Source organism: Lagopus leucura, unplaced genomic scaffold, assembly GCF_019238085.1.
Source record: "Lagopus leucura isolate 7727_CA_CO unplaced genomic scaffold, USGS_WTPT01 Super-Scaffold_100157, whole genome shotgun sequence".
Taxonomy (NCBI): Eukaryota; Metazoa; Chordata; class Aves; order Galliformes; family Phasianidae; genus Lagopus; species Lagopus leucura.
Window position 1 is genome coordinate 6,434,618 of NW_024962334.1, and position 20,800 is coordinate 6,455,417.

Sequence of the window (20,800 nt, forward strand, 5' to 3'; positions counted from 1 at the left end):
GAATGCTCTTTAGTAACAAGTGATCATTCTGAGCTGCAGACCTTGAGAATAAATGCAAATTTCTCTAACTGGAAAAGGACAAATGTAAGTCATACCTTCAGACTGCTCCTCGTGACACTGTATTAAGTCTGCAGCTATAAACTTTCCTTACAATAGCACCATTCTTCAATTTTAAACAATTAGTATAGCTCCTTCAAACTAAAAAGCAGATGAATACAATCTCTACCTTCTAGCAAAAAGATCTGCAGGAAATAAAATAATTTTCCAATTACAAAAAAACCCTAATTTATACACCTTGCTTTCATATTCTGAAATAAGCCACCACATCAATTAAGAGAAAAGCACTTTTTCCCCATCGCAAGAGAAGCCACTGCAAATTGGTTCATAAATATTCACTGGTACTTTAAGCAGGGCCATAAAAAGGATACACTTTACTGCCTGTCCCGAAAATGGCATATTTAATGCCAGAACATCACCAAGAAAGAAGAGCTAAGGAGAGGCTCTTGCTGCAGGCACCTTCCAAGGAGCAGCAAGGTCCTGCACAGACTCAGATCATGCTGAGATGTTCTGCTGCTTTGGCAGGAGAAAGAAGTGATGGATGAGCTTGTCCAGAGCTTACAATGACAGGTGTGCTTTTTTTTCTAATCCAGGCAATTGATTACTTTGGTGAATATTCTCCATAGATAGCAAATAAAGTCTAGGAAGGAAGAAAGCTCCTGCCCTTACCCACCATCCTACTCACTGCAGAGACCACATCTGGATCTCTGTGTGGAAGTAGAGTGGCAGAACTAGCCACAAGCAAAGCCACACAAACTTCATGGAAGAATGAAAATTAAGAAATAAAAAACAAATGCAAGCACTCTTAAAGCGAATTAATTATAATCAGATAATGGATGTAACTGTAATACATCCATAAAAGTGCTGTCTTCTTTATGGGGCAAGGCAAAGTTTCCATTTGTATGTATATATATCAAGGCTGCTCAAATCCATTTGATACAATAAGTTATGATGCATTACGATTTACACAAATACAAGTCCAGCATAGCATCACGACTGTGAAGTATGAAGATAACATATTGTGCTGGCAAGTGATAAAATTGCTCGCAGTGACAGCTGTGATTTATTGAAGCAATTCAAACACACTTTGAACGTATATTAGCTTCGCCTCTGCCCACAAAGGGCGCATTTTAGCAGGGTAGGCCACACCAGTGATAAATTACATACCAGCAAGAAGTGAAGGCAATTGGCAACATCAGATGCCCAAAGGCCCTGAATCGCTCTGATAATGTGGTTTTCATGATAATACCTCACATGCAGCGGCATCTGAGCACCTACAACATATCAAAGCTGTGTTTTGGTTGGCTTTCTGGAAGATAACGTTGCAACGGTCAGAGTGGCTGGGACTTCCCAGCTAAGGCTGACATACAAAGCATTTATAAAGTGGATCTGGAAAAACATTTGGCACAGAAGGTCGCAGTTGAGCTGCTACCTTTTATGCAGAAGCTTGAAAATAACTGCTCCTGCTTCCAGGCTGTAGGCAGTAAACAACCACAGGCTTGAGGCCAACAGGCTGCAGCTCCCATACAACCTGGCTGCTGCAAGGCTACAGACAAGACTGGTAAAGCAACACAAGTGCTGCCATGATTCCATGTGCCACAACAGAATGGGGAATATACAATATTTGGTCACTGCATCCATGCAGGCATTTGCACCAGCATTTCTGAGAAGGAACCTAGTTACTGCTCGTGTGTTCTGTCTGCAGAGACAGCAAGGCTCTCCCCACAGCTCAGAGAAGCACTGAAAAGAAACAGCACAGTGCCAAAGCATCCTCCTACAGCAAGGTCTTATTATTGTAAAAGCATCAAAAAATATTTTACTGTAAGATATTCTGTGCTGAAGTCCACTTTACAATGCACCAGCAGCACAGACCACACTGAGAATGACCTCATAGCCTGGGCTTCAGGAGTTGCCTTTCGAAAGAGATTTTGTCTCAAGACTGAGAGCCACACAGCAAACAGTAGAGTCCTCCCATTCTGACACCCTAGGAAGCGGGCCTCTGTCTCTTTACAGCTCCAAAATTAACAGCAACAAGTGAAATTAATGGCTTGGTCAAAGCAATCACATCTTGCTGTGGATCGAAAGAAGTTTAGCAGCAATTATACAGTAATCAACTCTTCTCTAAACATAATGCACATTTAACAAAGAGTCTGTTTCTGGTGGGCATTTTAAAACTTCTGTTAAATCCAAAACACTCCCTCGAGAAAAGATAATCAATATTCATTTCTGTAATACCCATTACTGAAAACCTGAGGACCTCGGACATAACGCATATTTCTAGAATGAGTTCATGCAACTTCTTAGACAAAGTTGGCCATTTGTTGTATTTATGCCAGTAAACGTCTCAGAAAACTGGGTTTCTGCAGTTAGGCTCCATATGAAAAAGCACCAGTGACACTGTTTCTGAAATGGTACAAAATGCCTATGTACAAATTGATACCTAAAAAGTAAGATGGGTAAACACATTCCCTAGAGTTAGAGAGCTAGAGAAGATGCAAGTGTCAAAACCTAGCAGTTATTTTCCTAGTTTTCCTACATTGCATTGGGACAAAAGAGCTCAAAACTTTTTTGAACCTGCCCTCTTATCTTTTTCTCTTTTTTTCTTTTAACTGACCCAACAGTTGGAGGAAGGAAGATTTTTTCCTTGAGCTGAAATTCTTGGTAGTACAGAAATTACAGATCAGTGTACATTACTGCTTTCATTTATTTACAGCTCTGTAGCACCATCATTCTTCAGAAACACTTGTAGGAATTGAAATGTTTGTAAGGCAGCTGTTATTCTTAATAGTTTTTTCATTGCTAGCTACTGGAAATATGGATTCAAAAATATTATAAGCTCAACACACAGTAAAAGATTCCTTTAGAACAATTATGTTATTTTTACATAATTATTATGTATATTACGTATATGTAATACGTAATTATGATTTTTACACCACTTAATAGAAGTACAAGGCAGAAATTAAAGTCAAGCAAAGGAGGACAGGAACATTGTTGTTTCTTCAGCAACAGCAGCTTGAATATCTAAAGCTGTAAAAAGGAAGTCTTTCCTCCCCTTCTGTTTTTTTCCCCCTCTGCCTTTCAGATGTACTTTTGCTAAACTACCAAAGGAACTTTTTTGCAGCATCCCTTACCAATGGACCAGAAATATTCTGCTGAGTTTTTATTTCTGAGCAGGGGATGAATTCTCCCCTCTCTACTGCAAATTGAGCAGGAGGAAGCAGTAATTATCACAGTCCAGAGTTTCCAAGTCATTCAGAGTTGCCTGGCAATTACAGGAGAAGCAAGAACACCCTACCCTACCCACCACTCGTATTTGCTTGCTGTTCTGAAGCAATGAAATAACCCTTATAGCACTCCAGTAATCTGGGTAGTAAAAGCGAGTGGAGAATGCCTGGTTTTATCCCTCCCACACCCTCGAGCAGGGATGGACTCCTGGGTCTCCAAGACACTATTATTACAGAACAAAACAGACAATCTTGTAACACAATGAGCATGCTGGATTTATGATTTCAAGACTCTCTGCAAGGAAAAGGGTAAATGGAGAACACAATCTGCTCCTCACTCTATCTCCCTTTACCCATTCTTTTTCTATACCGCTCAGAAACTTGGTAAAGCACAAATTTCCTCTCCTCTCTTCTTTATTTTTAAAACCAAGCGTTCAATCACATCCACCCACAGCTTTACTTTAGGCCTTTATCAACTACAGTAATGCAAACAGCAAGTTATCGTGAGAACTGGAAATTCTCCATTTATATCAGGTCCCTTAATTTTCTTCAAAGAAAATAGCAGCACTTTTCCCAGGCCTAATACAGTGGCTCTGGAAAGCTGCCATAAATGGTAAATACAGTACCACGAATAAGGCGTAAGTATTTTACCACCTGCTTCTGGTAACTGTAATATGCCTTTTTGCTGTGTTGCCCTTCTAATGAAAGCAAAATTACATTCAATTTTTCTGTTTCTGTTATGTCAATATAACAATCTTTTGTAACAAGTGAACAAAAGCTTTTCCACCTTTGTGCGATCAATGTTATTGCTCAAGCAAAGATAACTGGCATCTCTTTGTTAAGGCTCTATTTTCATGTACTGTCAAATTACAAATACAATTCTAACTCAGCAGATAACAATCTGCTTTTCAGACTAAGGGTGAGGTGGCCTAGGTGGAAATACTAAATATCTTATACACCCTTGGACATAAAGCTGCTCTTCCACAGGATCTGCACACAAATACGAAAGCAGACTGGACACGATGGTCTGTGCTGATACACCTGTCCAAAATGTCAGTTCATGGCAGCAGAAAGTTAAGGTTTGATGTAAACATTAATCCTCCTTTTATGCCGGAATCCAGTGAGATCACAGGACTTTCCCTACCTTCACATGACTACAGGACCTTCTGTGCTTGCAGAACAGCAGGCAGATTTACTCCTACAGGCAGGTGAAGAAATACATCTACAGCCAAGCACAGACACCTGTATAGAGATGTGCAGTTCTCAAAATGAAAGTCAAGCACTGAAAGGTGTAAGAAATGTCATTGCTTGGCTAGAGCTTGGCTAAGGCAATGGCCTTAAGGGGTCACGCTCCCAGCATTTTAAAACTGAAAACAGTTCAGTTTTGTGTCCACATGGCCTCAGAGAGCACCAGGGTGGTGTGGTTTAATATGCAGAAATCAGGGAATGGCAGTGCAAAAGCAGCCCCTAAAACCTTAATTCCAGCAACTGATGCATACGTGAATAAGATGCAGTATTTAATGACATAATAATCATACATACTGCAACAGAATTTGCCCTGTAAATTGCTAATGTGACCACCATCAGAATTTCTCATCTTCCTATTTCCTCTGAAGCACAGGAGGACTTTAAAATGGATTTGAGCGTGACAGCTTGCAAAGACTTCACCTTGACCCTCACATAGTGCTAGACATTCTCATGCACAGACAGATCAGTATACATTGCTAGCAGTTTTCTCCAGATGTATCCATTGTAAGCCATGGGGAAAATGCCATGAGGAGCACGCTAAGTAGCCAAAGTTTGAATTTCAAAACCAAGATTTGATTAAATCTGCATCTGCTTTTGCTAGGGTGCTCAACAGGGTATTCTCACTGGGAACTATCTTGTCAAATGTTAACCTCCTACCCTGAGGTATGCTGGTGTTCCAAGCTGCAAGTTTTCTTTCCTTGTTTAATTCTACAAGGAATAACATACCTGCCCACACGTACTCCTCATCCTCAGAAGTCACACATGTAGGTCTTTTATTAATGCTATAAAGTATGTTCTTTGGAAAGCAATAGGTTGACACAAATCTCACCACAAATGGACAAAAAAGTTCTGCATAAACGTTATCTCGTTGTCACAATGCACAGATGGTGAAGATTTTAAGAACTTTGGTGCTGATCAGTTGGGACCTAAACATAATCCACGTGATCCACTGGCTGGTTTTCATGTGAAAGCAGCCAAACGAGGAGAGCTATTTCAATAATTCTTGCTTAGATCGCCTTTCCTATTATACAGTGACTGCTCTTAATCTCACAAAATTGTTTTCAAGGGAAAAAAAAAAACAAAGGAAAAAAAAAACCAACCCCAAACACATAACATGAAGAACTTTTTAAGTAACACTAAGGTGCTGGAACTAGAAGTCCCTCACATTCCTGCAAAAAGGGATAACTCTCTGAGACCAATGAATTCTTCCTGAGGATGCTAAAGGCTCACAGGCTGCATTTCTAGTCCAAAAGACATAGTGAGTTGTATCAGATGCAAGTGTTTAGAGAAAGCTGGTTTTAAAAGAAACAGATTCAGCGTCTTTTTAGTTCTGCTCTTCTTTGGAAACTAGGAAATAACAGGTTGCTTTGGTAGCCTCCTGTTGAGCAAAGGTAAAGAATAAGCTGATAAGAACCCCAACAAATGCTTAGTGTCTTTGCTGTGCAGCAAGATTGAGGCGGTTCCCTAAGCATCCCACAGGCGTTCTTGACTTGTTTCTCTTCACCCTGGAAGCCCTACCTTCCCTACCAGTAAGTTGCTTGGACATTGGACTAGATAATAGATAGCCTGAAGTTCTCTCTGACTTACAAGTATTAAAATAAAAATCTTAAATCCAAACTGCTGAACATGAAGACAAATTAGGTATTCTTACGTTTACTAAAACTGAGCGTGCAATTAACCACCTGCACAGCAGGATCCTCCAGCATTCTTCCCATTCCAACAACAACAGAGTGTGACAGGTCTGTCAGCATCACAGTACACATGAAAAACAAGCTAGATTACATTTCTAATGATAAAAACTTAGTAAGGTTTTCAAATTTCTACAGTATATTATAAAAAAATGGGTTATTGCTTTTTTCACTCCAGAATCTGTCCAGACCCCATGATTTTGAAAACACTAGCAAAAAAGTTAATGCTCCTGTAAAATGGTAAAATGGATATCAACACAAGTCTCTGACATTCAATTTTGTGCTTGGTGAGCTCAGCATTATTAGAGCAACTGCAGTAATAACTACCAGTGTATTTAAACATGGTGGTACAGGTTTTTTTGTGCCCATTTTTTGTGCCACTGCCCTCACCTCAGCTTCCTTTTCGGCACTCAGTAGCGAAACCTGGTGTATTAAAACTTCAATTATCCTACAAGAAATATGTAATTTAGCATTTCTTTTCAAAGCCCATGTTGGTATTGCTCAGCACAGCACTCTGCTGGGACTGATTCATAGCACACAGCCACTTGGCTCGACAGAGACTCAGACCTTTTCCTCTCATTTTCAACTTGATAGATGTACTGAGTCTGTTCATTTACAGGAGAAAATTCAGAAAAAAGAGCTCTTGCTGATTAATTGTGGCCTGCTTGGAGGTGGCATTTTGCTAGTCAATCAGAAGCAGCTCTCTGAGGTAAATCATACTTTCACATGTCTACACCCGTTCCTCCAATAGATCGTATCACTCCATATTTACACAGGGGTATACTGTGTAAATACTGTATAGTATTTACTGTATACTATATACTGTATCTGTAGCATACTGTAGCACAAATAAGATGTCTAATGCATTTCAACTACCACTGTGAACTTATATTAATAAAGACTGAGTAGAAAGAGCAGAAATCAAATTAATTGTGCCCTCCTCATGCTTCAAATTGGTCAGAAGTCTTAGCCCAACCACACACCTATTACCTGACTAAAACAACTCTTAATAAAAACAAACAGCTCTGCACTTCCACTTTATTATAACATGGCAAGTAAATACTCCAAGAGGGAGAAAAGGAGGGAGAAAAAAAGTAATGCACGTGTACAAGCTACATGTACATGTACAAGTTCCTTTTATTAAGTTCTGTCAAACTGAAGCATACTCTGTTAGCTTGTGTAGCCATTCAGCCAGTCTCAAATTTGCAGAGAGGAAACAAGGAGTGCATGTGCAATTCAGGCATTACGTTTCTTTTTCACATTTTATAAAACTCAGAAATCTCTTTAGCTTACTTTGTACCCAACCTATAGAGGACTATCAACACCTGGATATAATGGATAAAAGCACCATACTGAAGACCAAAGATGGTCAACCTTAGTGCTGATCCAGGACTGGAAGCAAAGTAGATTTTGGTTTAGGCTGTAAGCAGACAAGAACAAACCTACCTTTTCCTTTAAACAATGATAAATGTTCAGACCTATGTGCTATAGAAACAAAAATACTGTTGTTACCATTGAAGTGAGACTGTAAGGACAGTAAGAGCATGACAGGCACAAAAACAGTCTTCGACTACAGCACGACTGTTCAGTCGTCCCTTTCAACACAAGAATTAAGGGACAGCAAATGTAGTCTAAGGGTAGGTCCAACAAAACAGTCCCAAAAGGAGGTAATTCTCTGTACAGAATACAGCTAAACAGCAAAGTGTCTTTCCCTGAAGTACTATGGATATTAGAAAATTTACACAGGCTCAACAAAGCAACCAGGCAAATTCAGAGGGAAAAATCACAGAAGGCTTGTAAGTATGGAGGCAGGAAGTACCTCTGCTGCAGACTGCCTGCAGGCAGGAGGGTTTCTGAGGAAATGTGACCATGTGCCTGACTGTTCTGCTATTCTGCTCAACTGCTGCTATTCTGTCACTGCTGAAGAGAGAATATTGGATTTTTTCTCTCATCTGTTGTGGTTGTCTTTCTTTTATTTTTTAATCAACAACAGCTGCCTTTCTTTCTTTCATACTATTTGGAAGTAGTTACAGGTCAAAAGCTACACCTACCCTTTGCTCGTAAGCCACGTCTGAGGCACCATGACACAGACACACTCAGTACGTGCTAGCAGCAGAGCCCGCCCATGGCATCCCAGCTGCTGCTCCACCTGGACCTTGAGCTTATCCTGTTCCTGGTTCAGAGCTGCTGGGTACAAGTCAACAGCCACCAGCATCTACTGAGGATTGCAATGCTGGGATGTCTGTCACTGCTACTTCAGCATCAATGAAAGGCAGAAGTGAACAGAGAGGACCAGAGCGCTTTTAAGGAGAGAAGTGCAATGGAGCTTTTTCTCAAGCAAAACACTGCAACTGTTTTTTCTTCAGCAAGGACAACAAACAAGTATTGTTTCCTATGGCTATCACAGAGAACAGCCTGTAGAAGACTGACAGGAAGTGTCTTGTGGCTTCTTATCATTACGGAGCTAGCCAGGAGATTGGATGGCTCCTGTCTATTACTCCACTGCATCAGTATGTTGAGACTTGCTTTCTGGAAGAGCTTCACTTCCTTCATTTTCTTTCAACCCCCTTTACCTCTGACTATCGGAGCATCCTTGACAAAGCTCTGTGACAAACTGATGGCCCATAGCACACACTCTTAATCGATACTTTCATTAACCGACTTTCACTGAGTTGTTGGAAGTCTCAAGGTGAAGTGAGGTCAGTAGCACTGCTTTGGGATACACAAAGCATGTATGGGAGCTGCAAAGCACAGCGGGGCAATTTGTAATGTCAAATAGCACCTCTCAGCAACTCACCAGAATGGAGCCTGCTGTGTATGGAACATGGATGCTATCACTGACAGTTTCATGGACGGTGGCACTGATGACACAGGGTCAAGAGCAGAAGATTATTTCAAAGCTGTTAAGACATGCATGCACCTTGGACATCACTTTCTCCATAATACAAATCCTATCATGCCACGTTCTACATGAGCTGTAGTTGAGAGAGCACAGTAGTGTTTTTCTGCACCAGCACTGCAGTACTTATAGATAGTTCATCATTTGATGATAACTTGGGTATAGAAAGCACTCTGTAAAAATCCAACTCCTCTCTTTTACACACAAATCACAGTCAAATTCATGCTTTTCTAGAACAAAGAACAGCAGGAAACCTAATTCAGATTTCTAATTCCTTTATTACATGATATAATTATATTTCACCAGATTACTTTTGCCTCGCAACGTAGCTGCATTTATAATTGTTTGTTGCCCAGCTCAAGGTTAAGTGAAGAAACAGCCTCAGCTGAGATTCTGCTTAAGCCCTTATTTTTCACAATGTGCTACAAAAGATTAATTGCTTTATATTCTTCAGTGAAGATGGAATTAAAATTGCTGTTTGATATGAACTATTAACGCAGCAATCATTTTGAAGTTTCTTAAAATTAATACATTTCCTCTCCTTTGCTTAATCCATAAAGTGGCACTTGGCAACCTTAAAAATTTAATTTTTGGAAGGACCTGTAAAAAATCCAGTCCTCTGCACTCCTACAGACTCACTATCTGCTGAAAGGCAGCTCTCAACAAAGAGCAAAATGGCAATCCAACAATACTGAGCAGATCCTATTGAAGACATTCTGTTTTTATCAGCATGCTTCTTGGAAGTCCTAAGGACAGTGCTGAAGTGTATAAATTGTGTTGATAACACAGCCTGGCAAAAAGTGCAAGGATACTTATATGTAGCCTAAATATCTGTTTGCTCAGAGAAGCCTGCACTTTTTAATGCCAGGAGACTAAGAGCTTTCAGAGGGGATGCTTTATTTTAACATATATATATATATATATATATATATATATTTTGTCTGAATCATTTATAACCAAACAGGGCCAAAGGTACATCAAAGCTGCTCCGAAAGTAATGCCTCTTGTTTTACTGTGTTGGTTTACAACATCAGGGGTGGATGCTGGTGGTATGGCAGCAGGGGTTGAACCGTCCCACCAAAATGCCATTACATGTTGTTGATGTGTGCTGGATGACAGCAGAGGGGCAGTCTGACCAAATGGCATCTGCTATGGAAGTGCAGATGAAGCAAAGGTGTGCCACCACATCCCTCCATGTGGAAAATATTCCCACTGATGTTTACTGACGCTTGCTAAATGTTTATGGAGACCAAACAGTGGGATTTGAGCACAGTGAGGAGGTGGGTGGTATGCTTCAGCAGCGGTGACAGCAACACTGGGTCACCTCTTCTGGTGCAGATTTTTATGAGCATGGCACACAGGCTCTTGTTCACTGCTAGCAAAAATGCATAGCTAATAGTGGTGACTATGTTGAAAAATAGTGTTTTGCAGCCAAGACTTTGCTATATCAAATGGCATTACTACGTTCTTTGTATCTGTTGCAGCATCCGTGGAGATAAATAGAAGGCATTACTTTCGGAGTGACCTATGTATATAGTCTAAATGTGCTTGCTTAGAAATGGTAGCTTTTTTAAAGTAACTTCTCTGGGTTAAGATGTTCCAGAAGGACTTAATTCTAACCTGATTTGCTTTGCCCAAGTCACGTAAAACTGGATGGGACTACTTTTGTTTGCATGGCAAGTCCACTCAATATGTTACGGCTGTGGGTTTTTTTGTATAGGCAAATCCAAGCAATAAAAAAAATAAATATGATGGGAAATTCAAACACTTGTAAAAACATGACTTGCTTTGAACAGTACTGTTAAAGACAGCACACATAATCCTACATGCATGATCCCAAAAGCTAATTACCATTTTCATTATTCAGTGGAAACCCTAGGTGCTCAACATTTCACAGACAGTGAATAGGCAGTGAATGAATGAGCAGCTGTAACTGTAAAAGCATTTTCTTTCTTTCTCTGATTTATCTAAGAAAATGAACATTTTTAGAGACAGCCAACATTTTTAGAGACTGCCTGGAATTGGAAGGCCGAGACCTACCTTAATATTCCTTTAGTCCTGGATGCATGTTCTTCGCTGCATCTCAAGGGTGAAAAAAAAAACTCTTCACATTTCTATGCACGGTTCTTAGCACAGAGAGCTCTCAAGGCTAGCTGTGGCTCCTAGGCACTGCTGAAGTACAATAATCATTATTACACAGAGTGGCCTCTCCTTTTCCTTAAGAACTGGTGTGGTGGTAGACAAAAGATTGTCTCTTACCAAGACACTGAGATCCTGGGCACTACACTGAAAATAAAAATTAAATTGAGAACAAGCCTAAAGAAGAAAAATCCGTGTTAAAATACTTATAATCTTAACTCTTACAGACAAGCTGGGATAAAAGTTCACTTAATTTCCCATTATCCAGGTAAGGTTGGCTTAGGGATTCAAACTTTCACACTGTGGAAACATCTAGGTTAAAAAAGAGCATTTTTGTAAAAATGAATTTTTGTTCAACACACTGAGTAATGACTTGTCTCTCCATCCTGAAAATAAGATTCCTGATGAGGATATAGTCATCAGCTATAGTCATCTCTCACCAACAGCTCATAAACAAAAGCAGGAAAAGCAGGTCTAAGTAGCACTGATCACTTAGCATAGGCCATGTTAGTTCTGGAGTGAATTTATGTAAAATGACTTGTATTCATGGCTAGATCTCGAGACTGGCAGCAAAGGCTGAGTAAAGAATTGCCACTTTCCCTTCTCAATCTATATCCCATTAGCCATGAGGGAGTCTTCACCACAGTCTGCAGCAAGAAAACATGAGTTTATCCTTATCGTTCATAATGATAAATGCCAGAGATGCCCACTGAAAGTGAAACCTCAGCAGGGACCATGTATCACTAGTAATAACAGAAATAATCAAGCTGTTGTTAGAACCAGACACTCAGACAGCAAATTCAATTTTTTTATTTTGTGCCCAATAACAATGACAGCTCCTAGCCCTCATGCATTACAATTAGCTCCCGCTGCAGGAATGCTCCCTGCTCTGGTGAATAATGAGCACACTGCAAAGATGAGCAGGACCTGGGGAAGAGTTGGAGAAGTGCTGGGAGAGGCACCACACATCCTTGCCTGTCGCTAAGGAAACCAGCTCCCGTGTTTGGGGATGCTCTAAAGAGTTTGACTCATTCACACTCCCACAGCATGAGCCTCAGTTCCCGTCACTGGCAATTAAGATGATTATTTAACAACACATCCAGTCTATGTGGTGGTAAACCAAAAAGAAAATGTCCTTGCATGTGGCCTTGCAGAGGGCTATGTTCTTGCAGCTGGCTTATGCCAACAGTAACTGACTGTAACTAAAGACTGAACAAAATCTAGGTAAAGTCTCTGGCAGCTTTTCACATATCAGGAGGGCAGGTCACCAAAACACTGCTTCAGTTCATGGGATATCACTTTTTAACTCCTCTCCACTACCACAGAAGACACTGTGGCTTTTCTTTCAGGCAGCTCACGCCTCTTTTGAGCCCCACAGTCTACAGACCTCCTGTAAGCAGCATGCCTGAAGCAGCACTGGAGATGTCCTCCACCTCCCAGATGAGGAGTTCTGACAGTGGTGGCATTCCACTCATTCTAGCAATGGGGAGAGGAATTGGCAAAAGAGAAAAATTATTAAGAAGATATGAAAACCTTTGCTGTAAAGGGCTACAAACATAAACCTCTCAATTATTCAGAGCTGGAAAATTTCATCACAAGAAGTGGAAGCACTGTGCACTGATAGAACACAGAATTAGCAATAGAGATGATGTATGACTTTCTGGCAAAGAAAAGACAGAGATACAAAGATTCTTTGTAGACATTGTTTAATACCTCAGAGTGCTCCCTACATCTTAGCATGGCCTCTGCAATTTTTTGCAAGGGATGTTTTAGCGTGCTACTCATTGCACAGTGATGCTAGAAATCTTTTCTCTCTCTGTTTACTCCTGCTTATTAACAAGTGTGACATTAATACATACTTATTTAGTAACATATATATATGTATTTCAGTCTGAAACTCTAGGAATATATCAGAAATAACTTAGATTTTAACTAGAACTAGGAAAGTTGAACAAAACTTGAGAAAATTTAGAAGAAAAGCCCCAAAATGCCTGTCTTAAGATACATACAAATTTCAGTTTACCAGGGTTCTCTTCCCTCAATATTTCCTCCCTCTCAGTGTGAATGCAGAACACATGAGGCATTTGAAAAGGAGCAAAGCTGTTCAACGGAAGTTATTCTGCCTTTTAATTTTCAAGATCCAGAATGCTACAGGAAGTTTAGTGGTACTCATTCTGCTACTAATTTAAATTACAGTTACTCTGTAAAACCAGATGCTTGTCGCTTATTGGTGCACCTTTTTTGCTTAGTGCCTGAAGGACAATTTCACTTAGCGTTTCTAAGACTAGAAACTTCAAAACGTTTTGTCTCACCCAGCCACCTCCTGACAAGTCCTACATGCAGTAATACCTTCAGACTCCTCTTTCATCTACCTAAGGGAAGCGATGCAGGAAAGGTAGAGAACACTCCAGAATAGCAAAGATCCTGGTGATCGTTTTCCCATCAGTGAAAAACGTAAGACCTCCTTGGGCCAAAGCATGTGGAATTCTCACACCAGAGGAATGCCTGAATTGTACGGTTTGCCTCCAGCACTACATTTAAGTATCTAAAACAGTAAGGCTCTGTCTGTCTCCTGTTCCTGTCACAATTCTGTTACAGTGAGAGATAGCCCCTTGAAAGCTCCTCAAGAAAAGCAGTGTCTGCTGAAAAAATACAGCATTTGCAACTCTGGTTATTCAATACAGATGGACACCTTCAGTACAATTCTCTTCCAGTAGTGCAGTAAGCAATTACTGTTGGAAAAACAGCTTCTTTAGATAATTAGATACTTAAAATTTGAAGTTGTTTATGTTTATATAAGCACAGAAATTATTGGTGGCATTATGCAAACAAATCTGTCATGGACCATGAGCTCCTGTCAGACTGCTAATGAAAGCAGTAAGCTATAATCTTTCTTTATAAGGTTCTGTAATGACCACCATAACAAACCCATTTTTTTTCTTTCTAGTGCTGCACATTACCTTTCCCCCACTTTTTTTTCCTTCTCAGTATCAGTTTTTAGTGACATATGCTTTTGGAAGACAGAAAAGATGAAGGAGATTTGAACATAGCACTCTTTCACTGCATTGACACCAAAAAGTTTAAATTGAACCAAAAATCAGTATTTCATTGTCAATTTGACTCTATTTGTAGTTAAGCAAATTTATGGATTCTGTTACGGTACATTTTGTCTTTACTTAAAATTTGTTTTGGAGATGCATGAGAGATTCATTTACCTCTATTTTTTTTTCTTACTGGAAAGCTGTAAAGCCCACTAACAGTCGTTCATCAGAAATATGAATTGTCCTCCGTGACAAACACCTGCTGTTGACATAATATCCATGCACACTTCCCAAGCAGAGATTTTGCATCTGGACAGTGTTCAGACACATCCCTTCCTCACACAACATCTTCCTTTTGTCAAAGGTACAACTGTACATAATGAATTGCTCTGCTTTTAGGACAAAGTGTAGATCTCCTATGAAATCTGAGCATACCAGTGCTATCTGGACACTGAAACAGGTTATAAAGGAAACATCTGTTGATTCTCAAACAAACCAAAAATCCTAAAACCACTATATTGACTGAAGGAACTGCAGACCAGCCACTTATGCTGAATACCATCTTATTTTCTCTGGATATATTACAGTGCAAAGCTTTGGCTGAAAACATATTTCAACCGAATGCTAAAAGCTTTAGCTTTAGTTTCCTTAGTAGAAAATCTTCATTGCCAATGCAAAACACATGCCACATGTTTTTACCATACAACTGTGTGACAAACCAAGCTAACTGCCTTTCAGTTGCACAGCCTAAACAAGAATCTAAACATGATTTTATCCATAAAATTTATGTAGTACTCTGAAATTATCTGGAACATGCGAGACAGACACACAATAATGAATCAAAGTAGGAAAAAAAAATCACATAATTTGTTGCAGCTTGTTCATTGGTGAACAGCAACAACAGTTATATATCCCAAAGTAATACTCATGTACTTATCCCTCTCATCTTTATGAAGCACTTAAAAGATGAAAAATCCTCTAAGTGCAGTGCACTTACTGTAATGAAAGTAAATACAGACACACAGACATAAGACAGCCCATTGCTGATTTCTTCTACCATGGTGAAACGCAAATCATTACTGACTTGTCATCAATATATCTCTATTTTTTATTCAACCACGATAACCAGGATTTAACGCTTTCAAAACCACCAACATAAAGGTGACTGGTTGAAGAAGGAAATACTGATGATGTCAGAGGTGCAATTTATAGAGTACAGCTAGATGAGAATACAATAACATATTTGCTTCATACTTTTACAGAACTGGGCATTGAGAAGTATTGAACATGCTGACATGCTAATAGCAAGACGTGCACAGTCTGAAAAAAAGAAGCATTCTGCTTTTGAGAACAGTCCTCTGAGCAGAATGCAGCTAACATGCTCTGTGCATGCCCTGGTGTGGCATCCTGTCTTGACTCAGACAATATCTGGAATCACTGCCAGTGCACGCAACTGGATACTATAATAGTGCAGAAGATGCACCATGAAGAAGAGTTATGATGGCACGTATCCAAGTGAAAAAGTATTTCTGCTCATGCAATGTGCTACCAAAACATCAAATACCACATCTTTGACTGGGTCCTGAATAGAAACAAATATGAAAGTAAAAATCTTCATGGATAACATGCTTCTGCTAGGAATTGTGTCACTTCTCATGCAAGCTTTAAAAAAAAAAAGAAAAAAAAAAAGTAAATAAGAATTTCTCATCCTTCTCTCCAAATAATTGATTGCTGTCAGAACTCTAATCTAATATTAGGTGAGCTCATCTTTTTTTCTGCCTTGGAGCCATTTTAACTTAATATTGCTCTCCTTCCAGAACCATGAGAGAATACAGACACCCTTAGCCACTACAGATGCTGCACTGATAGTTTACTTCATCTGCTTGCTATAAAAGTCATCAATATCGCTCTGCTTCTGAAAAGACCTTTTCTAAGAAAAATGAAAACAAATTGCTGGCATTAGATCAAACTTCGATCTCTGCAGCCCTAAATGGGAAAACCAAAATCCAAACTCCCAACTGGTGCTTTGAAAGCTTCCAAAAGCCCCTTCAAGAAGGCAAACTTTATATTTAATAAAGCATTTTTCCAGGCTGATACTGCCATGTGAGCAGTCAATAAGCCCAGGCAGCCAGCCTGGCTCTGGGAGAGCCTACCTGCACTGCAGCCATGAGCAACGTGAGCTCTTCGTAGAAATCATTCCTAAAATCAGCTTTTTGCTTGCCTCTTTCCCAGCTGTTCCCCCTTCCCATCGTCAATACCCTCTACCTGTGCTCTGTTTCAGCAACTCTGTTCTCTGTCACATCTTCCTTTTGCCATCCCTAGTCACCTCCAGCACAAGCACAACCTGCTCCCTGCTGTTCTGGAGCACAGTAGGGAAACAGTGGTCTGAAATACTCAGTCCACAGTTGCTATTTTCCAACCAATGCACATTTCTAGGAAGGTTTAGAAGTGTTTTTCTTTTTTATGTTTTCCTCGCCTGGTTTCTGAAGGATACATTTGTGTGATTACCATGTCAGTCTTCCTCAAATAACCCCCAAAGTAACTTCGCTCAGTGTCTACTTTCTATCAGGTTTGACAGATGGAAACTGAGAGGACATGATTCTTCTGAAGGCTCATAACAGACAGTGGCTTGAAGGAGAAACATGCCACAAAGGCACAGCAGAAGCTACCAATTATCTGCAATATGCAGGTGTCCATCCTTGGACACCCAATCACTGAAATTTCAGTCATCACTTCATATTCTTTCAGTGATCAACTATGACCATGAATGTTACCTCCTAAACATTTAACTGACCTAAAAGTGCTCCTGACACTCTTCATTTCCTGCCTCAGAAGCAACTTTTGACATTACAAATTTGCTAACACAATCTGTATTGGCTTAGCTAAAACTACTTCTGCAGATTCTCAGTAACTTCCCAGATTCCAGTCAAAATTTCAAGTTGAAGAGATTTACAAAACTAAACAAAACACCAGAAACACAGGATGGAATTCACTTTGCTGTAGGCTGTAGTTCCTTTTCTTTGGACGCACGGAGCAGTACTGAGCCCCAACAGCAGCCACATCCTGATGGCACAAGGGGGATAACATCTCCATCCTGGTGCACATCCAAGGTGACCCAGCTCAGGAGCCTACCTTCATGAATTGATTCCTGCATCGTATCTCAAGGAAAAGATCTGTAGGAACCTTCAGGATGCTTCCTGTAATGCCTGTCATATGCTCAGACAAGAATTATCTAGAAGGATGTATCTGAGCACAAAGGATGAAGCAGTTTGAGGAATTTGTTCCCAGCGAAGTCTCAAGATTTGAGAACAGCTAAATGCTTGCAGTTGCCACAGCAGGGAGTCTAAACCGTAGTCAAAATGTTTTCATTTTGAAACAAGATAAGAATAATGTTTCCAAGTGAGCAGGCAGCTGAAAGAGTGAATAGCAGGAAAAGATTGATGCGCCAGAGATTTTACAGTCTCCTTGACTCACGTTTTCCAAACATGCACAGAAAATGATGCAGTAAACAGAAACAAAATTTGTATTTGCATCTCTGTATTGTCTGCACTCAAATTTAATGGCTACTGTGCTAAAATGTATCTTTAAAATTATGACAACCTCAAGATCAAAGAGCTGAATTGTCTCCAGAACATCACTTAAGCATTTCAGACCATCTTCTCTGCCCTTCATTTACTATAAGCCCCACTATCCTACAGATGCAGCATTAAACTGATAAATATGCTTTCATAATAACACAGCAAAGCCAGATGTCTTTTAAGTTGATTTGTATTTGGGTTCAAAGATCCACTACATTGAGATAATAAATATGGTGCCAGACCGCTAGGCATGAGAAGCTACAAGAGACAGATGACCTCTGTGCAATATCTCACCTCCTTCTTTCTCAGGAATGTAGAAACAGAAAGTTAGGAAAGCAGACACTGACAGCCACCACAAAACCATCCAAAACAACACCATTTTTATTAAAGCATAGAACAGCTTTAAAAAACAAACAAAAGAAAAGAGTAATCAGTTGCTTAGTTGTAGCTGTGTTTGCTGTGTCTTTGTTTCCTTAAGCGCCTGAGAGAACATGAACAAAATTGCCAGCAGTCACATTACAAAGACAGGGTGACAAGCTGGATGACCCTGTACATCTTGTTCACATCTTGTGTCTGGGTTCTTGACTTGCATCTTAAAAGGCTTTCCTATCAATGCCTTTGCAGGAACCCGCTATGCCATTCAGAGGAGCTTCTGTCAAACCCAGACAGAAAGATGAATGCTTTACCCTACCCGGCAGGTCTGTAATTGCAAGCCCTACCGGGAAACAGCACCACCTCCTTGGGGTTACTGTTAGAGATATTATGTGAATGGAGATTTGCACTAAAGAAACAGACAACTGATGACGTAAACAAAAACCTCCAAAGCCAGAAGAGCTGTTTATTTGTTTGAAATGCAAGGACTCTTCCACAAGCGAAACCCTGCCCTCCCCAGCATGCACTTACCCATGTCTGCCTATGTCTCTCCTACTCTGGTGTCATCAGGAGTGGCATGACACAGCAGGAAAAGAGACCGGTTCACTGTGAGACCTGCTACTCACTCTCTTACAGTGTAACGGCCCCCCTTCCAGCTGGACATTCCTGGGGAACTGCTCCCTCTGGCCCCAACCTCAAGGACCACCTCACTGCTTCCCAGGCCCAGGTACAGCAGAAGGCGGTAGGGCACAACCAAGATGAACACAGCACCAACCCGGTCTGCGCTGTTACAAATCTTTGGCATGGGGCTGAAACATGTCAATTTACAAATGTTTTGTGGAGTTTGCATGATGAAGGGTAAAACCGTGCCTTGAAGATGTACTGTGATTGCTCATGTTCTCTCTGTGCCCCTGTCATGCAGAGCACCAAGGACATGGCACTGCATACAGGACAGCAGTGGTGGAGAATGCAATCTCCATTCTTCCATTGCTCGGTATCTCCAAGCACAGTTTCTCGATTTTCAACATATTTTCAAAGAAAACAGCAACCAACTTTCTCCACTATTTTTCAGTTTACAATTAAAACACAACCAATAAACTTCATAAGCAAAAGGCACTGTGAGTAGATGGAGAAATGAATAACAGACATAAATACCTGCTTGCTGTGCAGTCTGTGGGATTTGTTGACTCCGCTGTGCATTGTACTGAACTGAGGCAATGGGTCTGTACTGCTGAGTTGTTGAGGTAGGGTACTGACCAGATGGGTAATAATACACTGGCATCTGCAGGAAGAGAGAAATAGAGACAACAGAACCTAACTATGTACTCTGAAACTCTTTAGTGTTTTAGATTTACAAAACAAAACAAAAAAAGGAAGGAGAGCATGAGTTAAAGTAAATAGGTCAGCAATAACTGCAATCAAGAGGAGAGATTTGCATCACATCTCTTCAAGCACTCCTGGTTGCTTTCAGCTCTGCTAGGAAAAGGGCTGCTACACAGTTTGCTCTCCGTGCTTTAAGAAATAGATGGAAAAAAGTGGCAGTGAGAAGGGACAAAAACACATGATGCATATGCAGAAAACTACACACAAACTAAAGAAATTGCTGTAAAATATCAAATGCTGCAGAAAAATGCATGCAAGTAACACCATTCGTATTAACATAATACACAGAGACAGCATATTAAACCACAAAGTGAACGCTGGGGGACATGGTCAGTTTGAGGCAAAACTGGAGTAAAAAATATATAGGAGAGATAGCGGGAAAGATAGAATGCATATTGCTGTGATACTTGTACAAAACTATTATTAAATTCCTACTTTTATTAGCTACATCCTTATGTTAACACTTCCCTTTTAAGCCTCTCTCATACTTGGTGTGCAAAAACAGTCATAGTGGTTTTCTTGGGGGAGCTAAGGGTAGGCATTGATCCAGCAAGTTCTGCTAAGGGGGCTTCTCTTTTCTGTTATTACTACAGAACAACATGTACTACATCACCTCATCATGTAGCTGAACACGAAGGCTGAGGGTGACTGGAGCTAAAGATTTTTCCTGTACAAGCTATATCGCCATTACTGAGACGTGAGCTAAACAGTTTTCAACTGACCCCTGGCAAGTTCAAAGCACTCAACATTTTTCATTTTCAGCTGCAGTTGATTCTGCAGGTACCAAAGTTCAAGAGCTTATGGTACCAAACTGCAGAGGGAAGCAGGCTTCAGTGATGCTTCCCTCACAACTTTTACCACATCTTTCAGCATTTCTTAATAAATCACGCAGTATTTATCCTACTCAGACACTTCCACAAAATCACGGAAAATGCTTTTGTTTTTTTTCATGCAAATCTTAGAACTACTTTTGCCACTTTTATTTCCATGGAGGGAATGGCTGTGGAGGAGTTGAACAATTGATTATCCATAAAATTTGAAATTCATATTGTTCACGTTGGACAATCTAATTATCCATTAAATAAATATCAGTGAAGTAAAGGTAAGTGCATAATTTTGTATACAGAAGGACACCTGAAAGGTGAGGATATGGATGGCTAATTGGGCA

The 20,800-nt window shown here is 40.1% G+C and overlaps 1 protein-coding gene across 24 annotated transcripts in view; it reads right to left on the minus strand.

Moving 5' to 3' along the window:
- ARPP21 (cAMP regulated phosphoprotein 21) overlaps positions 1-20,800 on the minus strand; it is a 193,436-nt gene that overhangs the window by 16,443 nt on the left and 156,193 nt on the right. For all 24 annotated transcript variants that reach the window (XM_042888339.1, XM_042888353.1, XM_042888340.1 and 21 more), the window contains one exon: positions 19,405-19,531. In XM_042888339.1, the coding sequence (XP_042744273.1) occupies positions 19,405-19,531 (127 nt within the window). The remainder of the gene's footprint in view (positions 1-19,404; positions 19,532-20,800) is intronic.